General features: G+C 35.6%; 1 protein-coding gene across 3 annotated transcripts in view; it reads left to right on the top strand.

Annotated features, from left to right (window-relative positions):
• Window positions 1-15105, top strand: part of WDPCP (WD repeat containing planar cell polarity effector) — a 158192-nt gene that overhangs the window by 55186 nt on the left and 87901 nt on the right. For all 3 annotated transcript variants that reach the window (XR_008974053.1, XM_057423340.1, XM_057423338.1), the window contains exons 6-9: window positions 1940-2010; window positions 2261-2320; window positions 10621-10735; window positions 14438-14571. Coding sequence is in view for 2 of the 3 variants with exons in the window: in XM_057423340.1 (XP_057279323.1) it covers window positions 1940-2010; window positions 2261-2320; window positions 10621-10735; window positions 14438-14571 (380 nt within the window). In the remaining variant the exon portion in view is untranslated. The remainder of the gene's footprint in view (window positions 1-1939; window positions 2011-2260; window positions 2321-10620; window positions 10736-14437; window positions 14572-15105) is intronic.

The raw sequence follows: 15105 nt of genomic DNA, 5'->3' as shown, positions 1-15105 counted from the left end.
TCAAGCTTTGCAACTCCTGCATGCTTACTATTGCTCAGAGCGTTGATTAAGGTTTAAACGTTATTAGATGACAACTCCAAAAAAAAACTAATTGATTTTTAGATGACTTCACAAAGTAGTATGTATGCTGGAAGTATTGCCGTAACATTTCATCTTATCATACATAATGAAAATTCACGTGGAATGGTGCGTGTGTTTGAAAGCAAAATGTGTTCCAGAAGGGTAAGTTATTTGCAACACCATAAGGTTTGTTTGGAGCAGGTTGAAGCCCCAGTGGGGATGGGTATAAAAGTGCACGCAGCCATGTGGTAAATCTACACCCGCTGCGGAGGGTTGTGTGTCAGTCAGAATCAATACAGCTCTGTAAAGGTGGGGAGTTGAGAAAGGGTTATAAGTAGGGAGGAGCATAATGGATTTACATCCCTTGTGCTGTGCATAGCATTATCTTACAGGCGTTGCCTGTGTGAAAAGAGAAGCAGGCCCAGATAAACCCCGTTATACAGAAGCCCCAATTGTTATCTTTCATACTTGTGACATGCAAAAGGAACACGAGCTACTGCACCTTGTTGTTGTAAATGCAGGGTGGCCTAGGGACAAAGCACTGTATGGCACATTTCTTAAAGAGGGTAACTGGGTAACTTTATTTACAGCTGCTGATTTGTGTATATAGGTTGGTATCTGTACAGGCAATTTCCCATTTTGCATATGTGGATAAATATTGCAATATTTATGAAGGCACCCATTGAAAATGTGATCTTACATGCCTAATTAATATTATCATAACAGTTCCACCGACGCTGGCTTCAGTCCAGTAAAATACAAAGAGAAGTTGTATGTTGGTGTGCTCTTTTGTTGATATATGAAATCCTTCATTTTTTCACTCTATAGCACTCCTATTGTAAGCTCCTTTTTGCAGAGAGGTTTAAACACAACTGTTAAGTCACTCAGTCTGGAAGTTGGCATACAAACTGACAGCTTGGAGCTCAAAACTTTTCATCAGTTTTCCTTTAAATAGGCTAGATTTTAGAAAGACAATGTGCTCTACTTTCTCATGGTTTTTATTGTATACTTATGGACAGAAAACTGCTTACTTTTAAATGATGAAATTTCACAAGTTATTAGAGCCTGATTCTCAGCCATGAAACAAACCAATTACTAGCAGCTCCAGAGGAAGCTTTGCCTCCTGGTTTCAGGATTAATGTTTTAGGCCAAAACTTTCACAATAGTTTGCTGAACATTAATAAATTTGTTAAAGGACTGTAGCAGTCATGCAGTTTCTTGTTTGCTTGACTTGGCAGATTCTTCAGACCAAATTTTCAAGAACAAATCCTATAAATAGCTATACTCCATAATACAAGTTATGGCGTTCACAATTACCTGTCGTTAATGCCTCTATATATGCATATACTCATGCATATATGTTTTAAAGACATGTTTGTGCCTGCATTTTGAAATTAGGCAATGAAATGCTAATTCAAAAGAGTAGGATCTGTTTAGGATTTGATAACTTCAATTCTAAGTTAACATACTGAATGTGGGGTGCTTTCTCATTGCAAGAACTTAGCAGCTGAGTAAGAAGCTACATCCTGAGAGCTTTGTACACAAATGCCATTGTGAAGTCACAGTCAGTGTGGATATAACATGCTAACTGTCCCTACAACAGAGCCTTTCAAAAGGATGTCATTTGACAATAGAAACAAATACAAGCCATAGCCATGTTTTCCCAATTATAGGTAAGTTTTACATTTCAGGTAACTTCTTGAAATCTTAGGTTTGTGTTTCCACAGAAAAGGAAGCTTAACTTGAAGAACTTTATTTTATAGAAATGTATATTTGTACACATACATGCACATATATACACATATGTACACAGTCACCTATATATATTTTATTTTATTTTATTTTATTTTATTTTATTTTATTTTATTTTATTTTCTAGCTAGAGATTATCCCTGGATACTGAAAAACAAGCGTACAGACAAACTGCGGGATGCACTCAAGGAGATAGAGGTATGTTTCAGAAAGTTTCAAGTACAGCAACATATTATCCGGTTTTCAAACCTCTTTCAACAGCTTTAATTTTCATAAAGATCCAACTCTCCCGGTGATGATAAATGTGCTTTTGTCTGGCAGGCTGTTCTAAAACAGCTGCATCTTTGTGTGACATGCTTCACCTATAAACTCCAAAATCAGAAGTATGTTAACTAATAGTGACAGTGTGTACTGCCAACTCCACTCTCTGTTTTCTGTTGTCCTTTAGGACCTAATGCAAAACAGTCAATGTGTGCTGAGCAAATGGAAGAACAAACATATCTGTCAGGTAAAATGTTTTGACAAGCTCTTGCAGTGTTCAGTCAGTGAAGCCAAGCAGCCATTCAGTGATAGATGCAATAATGTTAAAATGTTAACTAACATAGAAAATCATGGGTTTTCTTAAATGCGTGGGCTCTTATTACCTAAATTATAGTTATTTCAATTTCTAACCTGAAATAGATGCTACAAAACAGAAATCTGGGGTTTATCAAGAAATATTAATTAAAGGGCCCTGATTCTGTGAGATTATGATCATTATTTGGGGAAACTGAAAGCATCCTGTACCTCCAAATCACAGGTTAAGGGAGCAGTTAAAATGTACAGACAGGTCTGCAATCTGTCTTGTATTACATTTTTCTATCTTAATTATTTACATGATTGTTGCAAATCTTTTTACTCTGTGCTTGTGTAACATGGGAGGGAAGCTGTAACTGTGAGCCAGCTAGATCATTAAACAAAGTATGGAGAAAAAGATACTGTGACATGTGGCACACACGTAACTGTCTATGTAAGATCAACATATAAGTGTCCGTATATAAGTTTCATGGCTTTTCACATCCTCATTAACACAGAGCAGTAGGGTAGGTGGGAGATCTGAACATGACACATCCTTTAGCTCCTAAACCATGAGCTTGTTCTAAAAACGTATGTAATTCTATATGTACGTAACGTACGTATTTTATAAGTTTCTGCACTCTACATTGTTAATGAGGAATGTGCATCATATTTGAAACTGCTTTGGCATGGGTATAGTTGTAAATATTACTAGTACTGCTTCTAAAAAGAAATTTTGTCTTACAACCTTTATGCTTTTTCAGATTTTTTTTCTTCTAATTCAAGTGGCTACAAGTGTGTGTCAGCAGGATGAATATTAAATATTCAAGCATTATACAGCTGAAATTACAGAAATGTCTTTAAGAACAGCAGAACTTTTAGATACCTGACATGCCAAATAGTAAATAGTCTTTTTGTATCAATAATAAAGATATTATTGTCTAAGCAGCATTTGCCTACCAGATCTTATCTCTAGTAAAAGTGTACATTCATGTACAGGTTACATGGTATGTACCTGTGAATGTTAATCTTCTATAACTGATTTAAATATTAATTGTATGCTAATTTAGATGACTTTTTTTCTCCCCTGTTATTATTGTTCTGATTAGGTAAGGAATTTGGTTAAGAAATACTGAGTCAATTAGCCACGTGTATTCATCTGCTTCCCAGTTTGCTGTCTCTTCATTTGCTTTCCCACGCATTCTCCGTCATTTTCCTTCTCCTCCCATCTGCATCCACATGCATTTTTTACCAGTTCATATATTGAACAGTGAATTTTATCATCCTGCCTTTATAGTATAACACCTTTTATTCATTATCAATTCTGTTTAAACCCCCCCCCCCCTTTTTTTTTGTCATTTTGCATCCTGTGAATAGTTTCAAGCTTACATCAACAAGAAGGAGATAAATATGTTTTTGCTTATTTCTTGTACTAGATGGGAAAGAAAAGAGAGGGATGGTTTTATCTTAGTGTATTAGGTCTGGCTCTATATTGGATTGAATCGTGTAGGGGATAGCTTGATAAATAGAGTATTTTTACGGACATTTTAGATGGCTTGTATAGCCAGAGTATAACTGATAGTATAGCTTCTAACATAGCCAGAGTTACAGATAAAAATCTTAGTCATTTCTCTGTCCTTAACTTCTGCTTTTGGTTTCTCAGTCATAAAACAAAATGGTTTTTTTTTTATATAACAATGGCTGATAATTGATGTCTCCAGCAGGGGTTAGAATGTTCTGCCAAAACAATTGTGTTATTCCACTTTCCATCTACCTGAAAATATAAACTCTCCAACAAATGAAAATAAAACAGAGAAAAATGAATAATTTGGGAAAGTCTAGAACAGAAAAGCTGTCTTCTCTCAGTTTTGGGTTGTTTTTTTTTCTGCTGCTTATCTGTCTTTGAGCATTTTGAAGAAATATCTAAACTCTCCCTTTGATAAAAATGTTCTGAAGCTTGTAGAAAGGATGTACATTTATTCTTTAGTTCTAAGTAAGAGACTGATTAAGCAGTAAGTGCTTATCACATAATGGTGTGATCTATGTCATAGCTCTTATAGCGCATGCTGTTTTGGATGGACAGCAGAGCAGCTGCTAGTGGAAAAAGAAGAGTCCATATTTGCATTAACTTTTAGGTGTAATAGAAATCAACATGGCAGACAAACAGCATGGAGAGCATGTAGGGAATTACCGTGACTTGTAATTTTCAGTGAATTGGGGAAAATCTGAGTGTATGATTTAATTTATAGTAGTTTGGGATTTTTTTAGCTCTTTTGTTTTTTAGTGCCAATACAATATAAAATTAATTTGTAAAAGTTAAAAGATTTAAAACTCAACAACCATCACATTTTCCAATAATTTTTCTACGTATTTGAATCTGCTGTATCTTTAGCTGAACTAAGAAGAGTTCCCTTTGTTTGTAATAACAATGTGCTATCCAAAACCCCAATGGCTGTTGTACCTTTAGCAAGACAGAACAAATGGAAAAAAATCTGAAAGGTGATACAATGATAAAAAGACTATAAAATAAAAAAAGTAGTGTGATTTCCCTCAAATTTTGTGAAAAACAAGCATAGGACTGCTGCTAGTGTGCCTTCTGGAACCTACACATCACTTTTCCTAATCCCTCACTGCTTCCTACAGCACTTCCAGCTTCTAACTAGCCCACAGGCAAAAATTGGGGGCTATAAATTTAAACATGCCTCTGCTAAAAATCAGTGTACTGTCATGTTAACTATTTGCGTGCAAATGATCAATTACACTTCATACATATGCCTCAATGAAAACCCCAGTTAGTTTGCATACAGATTATCTTGTCCATTGTATGAATGTATTTCTCAAAATTGGCTCTTATATATGAATTTACCTAGAACAACTATAATGCTGGCCCAGCTTTCTACCTTTCTTAATGTTTCATTTACACATTGGAATTTCTCCTATTACTTTTTTTTTCATACAATCAGTGCCTTAGAAGTTTCATGTTTACTTCCTTGCCCATTGCAAAAAAAAAAAAAAATCTATTGACCTTTATTTTTGCAGTCCTAAGTATACATTCTAGTAGTAGTTAGAGCTTCTGAAACAGATGATGTGCAGTTCATGTAAACATAACCTAGACTGTACAGGGATTTTTGTCAAGGAGCTTTCTCTCCTATTTAAAAGAGCTTAGTTGGGCCCTAAAGGACCAAGGTCTTTTCTTTAACTCTATTCCTGCTCGTTCCAGTCGGATCTCAACCGACACCATTTCTGTTTGGTACTCCTGAATCCCAGCTTTGATGACCTGTGATGAGTTCCTGAAATAATCCTGTAATCTTCAACTGGTCGATGTCAAAGGAAAATAAAGAGACCACAAAAGAAGCATGACAAAAAAAGAGACAAGAAGTCTTTACAATAAGATGCCACTGAATTGTTCATAATTAAGTAAACAATTTACTCCTTGCCTTTCCCTGCTGAGGAGTAATAACCTAAGTAATTATTTTTATCAATATTTTTGAGTTTACTAATCTCAGCTCTGGCTGGTTCCCTTCTTCTTGGTCTCCTTCTCTAATATTTTGGAATGCTTTTAAGTTTTGCCACAAAATCATGAAATCAGTACTATGAAATGATGCCATTGGTTCAGGTTTGGTTTTACAATACAAGGTAGTAAAAATTAATGAGATCTAGCCAAAAGATTTTATTTCCAACTTTTTGTAGTTCTACATTTGCATTACGATGTAGAATTAAAACACATGCCAACACTGAATTATTTTATTGCATAAGTGCCAAGCACTAGCTGTGAATCATATCTGTTACCTGCTAATGAAAAAGATTTATATATTCTTTGCTAAATTAGTTTGATTACATTTTATTTGTGTTGCAATTTACATATGTATGTGAATGGGTTTTATGTTGCCATCATTGGCATGCTTAGAACTGGATTCTGCATTGAGATACACAGCAATATTTGCTGACGTGACTTGTTGTATCGGATACAATGCCCATCAGCAAGCTGATTTAGCAAGATTTGCGGTGACACACAGTAACACTTCTGATATCAAAATCAAGACATCCTGGCTAGAATACATGAGATGCTGGTACCCATCATAGTTACTAAGAGGAGCACAGCCCTCATACTAAATTAGTTTGGTTGCTTTTGATCAGAACCATTAATGTGTGGTTTTAGAGATTTGGAGCTAGAAGTACAAATGCATCGATTATTGTGAAACAGTAACGTGTAACAACAATAACTTCATCTGTAATAAGGCATGCAACAGTAATTATGGTAGGGTGGCTAAGAAAGCAGTCTGGAATGAAGAGGTGGGGAAAAACCCTGGGAACCTGCTTGAACAAGAAATGCTTTACAATTCTCTTCTCCTTTTGCATATTCCTTTGTCGGTTAGGCTCTGTAAGGGAAAACAGTTTGCAGCAGTATTTTTTACAGGCATATTTTCATTCTCTTCCAATTTTAATCAGATAGAAGCAAATCCTGGCTTTGCTCTGCAGGTATCTTTTTAGGTAGAAGGGCTGATAAGCAGCTAAGCTGCATGAATGAGGAGTGAAGGGCTAAGGCTTCCGAGGATAAAGGAATCCACTTAAGTACATGCTTAAGTTCCACTGGAGTCCACTGGTCATGAGCCTGTACTTAAGTCTTTTGCTTAATAAAAGGTAACTCAAATGTGTATTGGAGCGCTTTGCTATTGGGGAAGGGCTAAGTCTTCCTCTGAGTATCCGCTGTTCCTCTTACCTGTTTCTTGCTCACTGGATAACCATTTTTGGCACACAAAGTACATAATCCCTTCTATCAAAGTCTTCGCATTCAACTCTTCAATAACACAGAAATTAAGTGGCCCTTCCTTCCCAGCATGTAGAATGACCAGATGCCCAAACACTTTACTCAAATACAAGTTCAAAGGCTGTGCATGTTCTTCCAGTAGGTTTGAAATCATGCTTTCATAATTTGTTTAGGAACACCTTGAGACTGTTAAAGCTGTAGAGATGACTCTTTTGCTTTCTGTTTTTCACATTGCAGTACTTTAGTTTGAAAAATTTGTAAAGTGTTTCATTATTGCAAGTTTCTTTCCCTAATATGGTATCTGTTAGTTGGAATGATTTTGTGCTTTATGTAAATAATGCCTCTTCCATTTGTGTTTATTCCTTAGCAATGATGAGCAATTCCCTTGAGCAGTACTTTTTGGAGTTGGATCACTGTGTATTTGTGTTCAAGCCAAGTTTGCAGTCTTCCCCATTTGCTTTATATTCATTCATGCTTATGATTGGACTGCTCCCATCTACCAAAATATGAGCTTAACTATGCAAGCGTATGTATAATAGCACCTAAATCTTATTATGTAACAGTCTTTGCATAGGCTACATGGTAAAGAATTGAAATATTGACGTTTCAATTTGAACATACACGTATTTTCTCTTTTACAGAATATTTTTGATGACAGATAATACAGAATTATAGAATCATTTAGGTTGGAAAAGACCCTTAAGATCATTGTGTCCAGCCATTCAGCTAACACTACCAAGTCTACCACTAAACCATGTCCCTCAGCGCCACATCTGCAGGTCATTTTAATACCTCCAGGGATGGTGACTCAACGATGTCCCTGCTTTATTTAAGTACCTGCTTGTACCTCATGGTAAACTTTAAGAATTAGTTTTTAAAAAGCCCCTATTCTAATCCAATGGATTTTTAAAGGAAGGTGGAAGGAATACCGACCTTACATGGCCATATACTGTGTAAAGTCTCTGATTTACATTTTAAATTTAGACTACAGTTCCTAAAGGGAAGGACTTAGACCTGTAGAGCACAGGTGTATTACGAACCATGGTAAGTTACTATAGGAAAAATTGTGGAGAATAATGGGAAAGAATGTTTTACTGTAAAAATAAAGAAGGAGGGAGTGCAATGGGAGAAACAAGAAAAGACATGGAAATGATATATTATGTATAAAATATATATTTTACTGACTTTATATTATTCTGTCATGCCATACTGATAGCATAGAGAGAGATCTATGAGATAGTGAAAATACATACCATTGGTTTAATGACTAGTTTCATAGATGTAAAACAAAGCACGCCCATTACCACAGCATTTTATATTTGTATAAATGTCTCGTCATCAGACACTGGAGCAGTTTCCATAGATTTGTATTCTAGCTCTGTAACAGGTGTGATCTATGTCATTACCAGGAAATGAACATATAGGCATAAAGTGAATTTACACATTGAAATATTTAAGAGTTAAATAATCCTAATGTTATTTGTTGCTCTCAAGCCCAGAGTTTGCAGACATATGTCCATATAGCATATATGGATGGCATGGATTATATGTCAGCAGAACGACGAACATGTGTGCTCACTCCATGACACAGTCATTAAAGATCATTAACCACCTACAGATCAAACCACATTTTTTCCTGTGTTTTGTCTCTATTCCTTACATGGATGTGTGGTATATATGTCAGGTAAACCTAGAGACTACAGACAGACTCTGATTCACTTCAGTTGTTCTCCCGGATTAACTCCAGCTTATTCTTTCCCTGCAAGAAAAGGAAGCATGGAAACAACCTACCATTGCAGTAGCTTCTTCTGAGAGAAGAACATAATTCGCAAGCAAAGGTGGTGTGGAAGACACAAGCTGTAGAGTTTTTGCTGACTGCACCAGCTCTCTTGTTCGCGTATAACACTGAAGGATTTGGGGTGTTTTATCTGGCGGGATGATATTCATTCAGAAATTTAGAACTGATCTTTCTAGAGTATTTATGGAATTTTGCTTGATCATTGCTTGTGTTATATTTTGTCAGCTTCTGCATTTCAACGATCACTTTTTCAACTGCGTTCTTCAGACAGTTATGATTAGTGGTAGGACAAGGTATAATGGGTTCAAACTTAAACAGGGGAGATTTAGGTTAGATATAAGGAAGTCTGAAAATAAATTCTAGTGGTGTCTGAAATAGAAACAAAAAATACTTGTGATAGGAAATTATTTTTTTAAGAACAAATGATAATTTCCCATCCTGCCAAAATCTTACAATGCATTTGTTTGATAAATATATACAGTCAGTATTTCAATATTGCCTGTCATGTCAGATGTCCTTTAAGGTTTTGTCCTAGTAAAAATGTTAGACACAGTTACACTCATGTAGCTTTTATTACAATCTTTCAAAACTTCAATTTATACCTATGTTGAAGTTAGATTAGATAAAATCACAATTTAGTTCCAACTTGATAATTTTAAGTCCAGCAAGGTTTGACTACAGTTAGAAACATAGAATCATGAATGGTTTGGCCCCTGCCATTGACAGGGACACCTTCCAGTAGACCAGGTTGCTCAAAGCCCCATTCAGCCTGTTCTGGAACAATTCCAGGGATGGGGCAGCCACAGCTTCTCTGGGCAATCTATGCCAGCATCTCACCACCCTCATAGTGAACAATTTCTAATCTAAATCTTCCCTCTTTCAGTTTAAATCCATTCTCCCTTGTCCTGTCACTTGATGCTTTTATAAAAAGTCCCTCTCTGGATTTCTTGTAGGCCCCCTTTAGGTACTGGAAGACTGCTCTAAGGTCTCCCTGGAGCCTTCTCTTCTCCAGGCTGAAACACCCCAGCTCTCTCAGCCTGTCTTCATAGGACAGAACCACATTATTAAGAAAGCACTATCTCTCTAATAAAGCTTATTGTTTAGTCCTGCTACTGAAGTAACTTCACAAAGTTGAGTCAGCTTACAATGGAGCAGGAATTTTATGGGGTTTATTTTTTCTGTCACTGTGGTACAGCGCCATTAAGTTAATATATGAATGATCAGAAATAACAAGGATAGCAAAAAGGTGATGGTTTTAATTTGTGATGATAATATAAAGACACACTTTTTTGGGGTTTTGATGCAGGCTATGCAGTTACTTCATATGGAAAAAAATCAGCTCCATGGGTGATGGATTGGCATCATCCCTTTCCTCATTCAAGACAGAATTTTGATCTCCATTTTCAACAAACTTATTTAATACATTTGGAGGCTTAGCATGCGTTTTCTTCAAGTGTTCAGCAATTGTAATTCTTGTACCTGTGTAATTCAGTGTTGTATTACATCTCTGTCTTTCATTGAAAAAGCCTTCAAAGTCCATATAAGACACCTTCATATCAACGATAAGTCTTTTTTGTAATTTTGAAAATTAGATTACTACGTAATGGACAGCTGCTAACATGTACCTTGGAACGTTTCACTTTATTAATGATTCTTGATGTCTTGTTTTCTTTCTATTTGGATTTAGCTCCTCTTTCACTCAGGTATATTGGTGTCCTTAAGCCTTTCTGGGCCACAGCTGGAGAAAGTGGTGATTGACAGGACCCTGGTGGGGAAGCTCATCTCCGACACCATCAGTGATGGTAATTACAGCCACGTGCAAATCAATTGCCTACATTAACAATAGAGTAGAGAAACAGTATGTCAACAGGTAGACTAATTATTGCCACTGGGGACTTGCAAACACAGCAAGTAATTGCATGTAATGCTGTAGTTACAACCCTCAGGACTAAGAACACTTTAAGAATAATATTTAACATCAAAGTTTTCAGGCCTGTCAAATACTGAATGAGTTTCTAAAATTCAGTTTCTTACACATTTTAATCACTGTGAACATGCCATTTGAACTTGTCATGCTTATTCCATAAATGGGACAGAATCAAACATTAGCCAAGATTAACCATGGGTAGTTATTATTAAAGTATTTACTTATTAAAATAGGCTGGATAGCATTAGTTGTATAGTGGTGTTCTGACTTAGTTTCTGGATTTCCAGACTCTCACTATTGTTACTAACTAGTGACTGCTAAAAATAAGTTTCTAATTTAATGTGGAAGAAACTTATGAAAATGTACCTTTTTTCATCAGCTTAGTAATACGAGTATAGCTTTTTCAGTGTATCTCTACAGGGCTCCACTGAGAATTAAACCAGGTATCTTGACATATGCATGATCCAGAATATGGAATTTCAGTGAGAGCCAAATTATATGGGCATTATCTTCCAAATTCTTAACAAATAAACACAAATTGTGTGCTTTTAATAAGAATATATGCTATCTATCTTAACTTTGATCTTTAATAATTTATTTTCTTCAGGCATCTATGGAATCTGGGTCTGGTTATTTAAGAAACCTACAATACTGTGTCCCTCTGATGTTATCAATGTTTTGTAGTCTTGAAGATTAATGTAATGATTTTAGTAGAATCTTTATCATGAAAAAATTTAACCCCAACCTCATTTTTTTATCAACTAATAGCATAGAACACATTTGATGTCTCGACTTCTGTTTTTCACTCTTCACCTGAATTAGTAAACTATTAATTCCATCTCAGATTTTTCTGCCCTTTGTTTCCAGCGGGAAGATTTCATACTTTCAGGTGACAAAATGTAGGAAAGCATGGAGGCTAAGTTTATACCCAAATTGGAGTTGTTTATAGGACTTAGAATACTCCATCTTTTAAAAAATATAATAAATAATAAATGCATAATTAAATTATACTTACTTTACCTTACGTTGGCTTAATGTGTCATAAAAATACTAACTAAAAAAGCCTAGAACTAAAACAATAATAAAGCAACAAATATGCTTTCCTACAGTTATACCTCTTAAACTGCTATAAATAACACTACAGAATGGCTTGTCCTTATTTTCACTTATTCAATAATTTCTTAAATTATAAGTAAGTTCTCTATGTTTGGTAATACCTGCATCTGAAGGTGAAATAGGACTGCTTCTGTTCAGCCAACCCAGCAACCCAACCCAACCCCCAACACCAGTCATTGCAATGCATTTTTTGTTTTCATGATCAACAAAAGAAGATACTTCTGTTATCCATGCAAATAGTGTTCAAAATACAGATTTTTAAGCTGAACTATCCTTATGTGAGAACCACAACAAAAGGTGGTCCTAGAATAAATTAACTTTAATATAATTCCACATCTTTCCAAATCTATGTTGGAATTAAGGTTGTGATTATAAAGTTGGCCATAAGAAATTCAATATTTAATACAAAAAGTCCATATAAAAATAGTAGTACTTAGTTTAAGAATTGTGTATATGTAGAAATGGGTAAGGATTACAATCTGCCAAAATGATTTATGAAATGTAATTCTAACTTGAGTAGCATGTCCTGTTAATATTTGGAATAAAGATCCTATTGGGTACAAGATACATAATTATGATTGAATTTATAATTCTCCTGTCTCTAATAAAGTCATCCTGATTTTTATTATAATGGGCAATATTTTTATGATTTTTTTATTATTATTTTTCATTATGTGCAATGTTAAAAAATAATTTAATTAGAAATTATAGAAAAATTGTTTTCTTAAAAGAAACAGTATTTCTCATTTTCAAAATTATTTTGTGGCACTGAGGTGTTGCGGTACTAGTATTTGGAATATTAACTACACTGCCTGCCTTTTTAGGGTAATCTGACTCTGCAGCATATGGGTCCTATCTGAATAATGGTCTAACTATGCCCATAGCTGCATTCATGTTGATCTAGTCTCCACTCCTGCCCAGGACAACCACAGATACTGAAAATCAAGGCAGTGCTAGTCTCATTCGCACCTGCCCAGGGATCTTTGAATCCTGTTTTCTTCCCTTCAACCAAAACCAATTTCAGAAGCAGCTGAGGTGTGCTGTAGGTCATCTCTAATGTAAACTATGTCTGTGAGGATAGCAAAATATTTTAACTGTACATATTGAGGATACCATACTCAGTGGCTTTGGATTTTCATGTGTGTTTAGGATCTCAGTTATAACTTCTAACTCACCATCTCAGATGCTTTATCACTATTTCTTTTATTCTTTTTTTTCTTTTTTAAGCTAGTGTTAGTGTTACATTTCAAAGGTAATTATTTGGCTTTAAACTTTACCCTTTAGTATTTGCATACCAGAATCTTCGGAGCTGTGCCAGTACATGACTATTAGAAATTGCAACTGGTTGTAAATCAGTCTAAATCAAAGCAAAGCTGAGTAGCAAGTTTTCAATGCTTATATGTAAGACTAAACTGTCAGTCTACTCAAGGATATGTAAAATACATTTGAGAATCTAGGATATTAGTCACAAATGCTTTTGTGTTTGTTTTGCAGGGTTGGTTGTTTTTAAATCTGGTTCCATTTGACATTTTCCTTTCAGCAGAGGTTTCTCAGTTTACTTTCTAAAAGGGCTTGCTAGCTGTACTTACACCTGATTCTCATTAACAAATCTTCAGTGACCTAGTGCTAGTAGCCCTGATGACTCACTTCGTTCTCAGACATCTCTTTAAATGCAGACCTAATATTGCTTGCGTAAAATGCAGGCATAATACTGCCTGAATAACTGGATAACACTTGGGAAAAAATCTTAGATAATATTGTCTAATTAATTTTCATTGTCAAATTAGTTAATCACTTTTATATTGAACTGGTTTGGTCTAGCACCCGCTTGTGATAACAGCGGGGATTCCACTGCGCTTTTCCACACTCCAGGGGAGTCTGTTCCATCTTGGTTTCCTGCATTGTTCGGATACCCCCATGTGAGGTTTTCAGCAAACTCATAACCCCTCTGAAGTATAATCCTGTATGTAACAGTTTCCTCGGTGTCTGCAACAGCATCTGGAACCTTACGATGTCAAAATACCAGATACCTCTCCAATACTAATTTGCATTTATCATCCTTAACAGAAGTTACGCTGTATATGATGCATTTCTGACAAACTGGTGGGTGTTACCATAAGGAGAAGAAGAAAAAAAACCCAACGTTGAAAGCTGAACTGAGATGAAAATCAATGCGGAGGGCATAAAACATATATTTGAATGTAGTGGTAACTTGATAGGAGATAATTTATTCATGTTTATGTAATCGGAGTACTCCCTAGGCTTTATTTCTCATTTCCAAGAAGGTCCTGGCAGGATGACACATTGATGCCTTTTAGGAGATTACAGAGGCTTCAGTGTAATATTTAAGACACTGTCTTGAAAAAATTGCTTTTTGCAGTGTCTCAGTGGAGGGTTCAGTAATTTGTTTTGCTACTAGAAACAGGTGTTACAGTGGTGATGGTTTTTATTTGTTTTTCAGCGGTTCTTACAGATGGTTTCATCCTCTTGTCATTCGAGGACCATAACCAACTCTGTTTTATTCAGTTTACAAAGAAAATGGATTCTCCTGATGTAAACAAAAGACTGGAAAAACTCTCTTGTTTGGACTTCAAGGTATCGCTGTCAATGGTGACTGTAAACACTGCAGTAACTTTACGATTACAGACCTTCCTGTAACTGACTAGAATAGCTTAAATTCCAAAACTGGCAGGTACTGAAAAGTAAAGAAAAATTACATGGCATTCTGAATTAATGAGTTAAAATACTGTGCCAAGAGGGATCCAATTTTCTACTGTATTTAGGTTAAGGGCTCAGACACACTGTTGAGTTACCCCTGCTCAACAGATTACCTTGTGTCAGTTGAGCAGCGGTAACTCACCTTTTGCACATTCTCAGCATCTAACAAGCATGAAGCAAAATCTGTAATGGTAAACCTCAGTGTAAAAGATTTAAGCTAATGTGTTTTACCTCTTGTTTGCTGTGGGCTAAAAACACATGCATGGTCAATTACTATGTCTCAGCTGATATACATGAACTCATGAAGCTATGATAATTCAGTCATCTGTATGAGCTCCAAGACTGTTGTAATTCTTTGCAGAAATCTTAATTTTCCATCTAGTTACAGTAATCATATTGTTGTGAGAGTTG

This window comes from Pezoporus wallicus, unplaced genomic scaffold (genome assembly GCF_028554395.1).
Source record: "Pezoporus wallicus isolate ANWC-B61680 ecotype Strahan unplaced genomic scaffold, APGP_CSIRO_Pwel_v1 contig_4191, whole genome shotgun sequence".
Lineage (NCBI taxonomy): Eukaryota > Metazoa > Chordata > Aves > Psittaciformes > Psittacidae > Pezoporus > Pezoporus wallicus.
The sequence above is the reverse complement of the archived record's forward strand: the minus strand, read 5'-3'. Positions and strand labels throughout refer to the sequence as shown.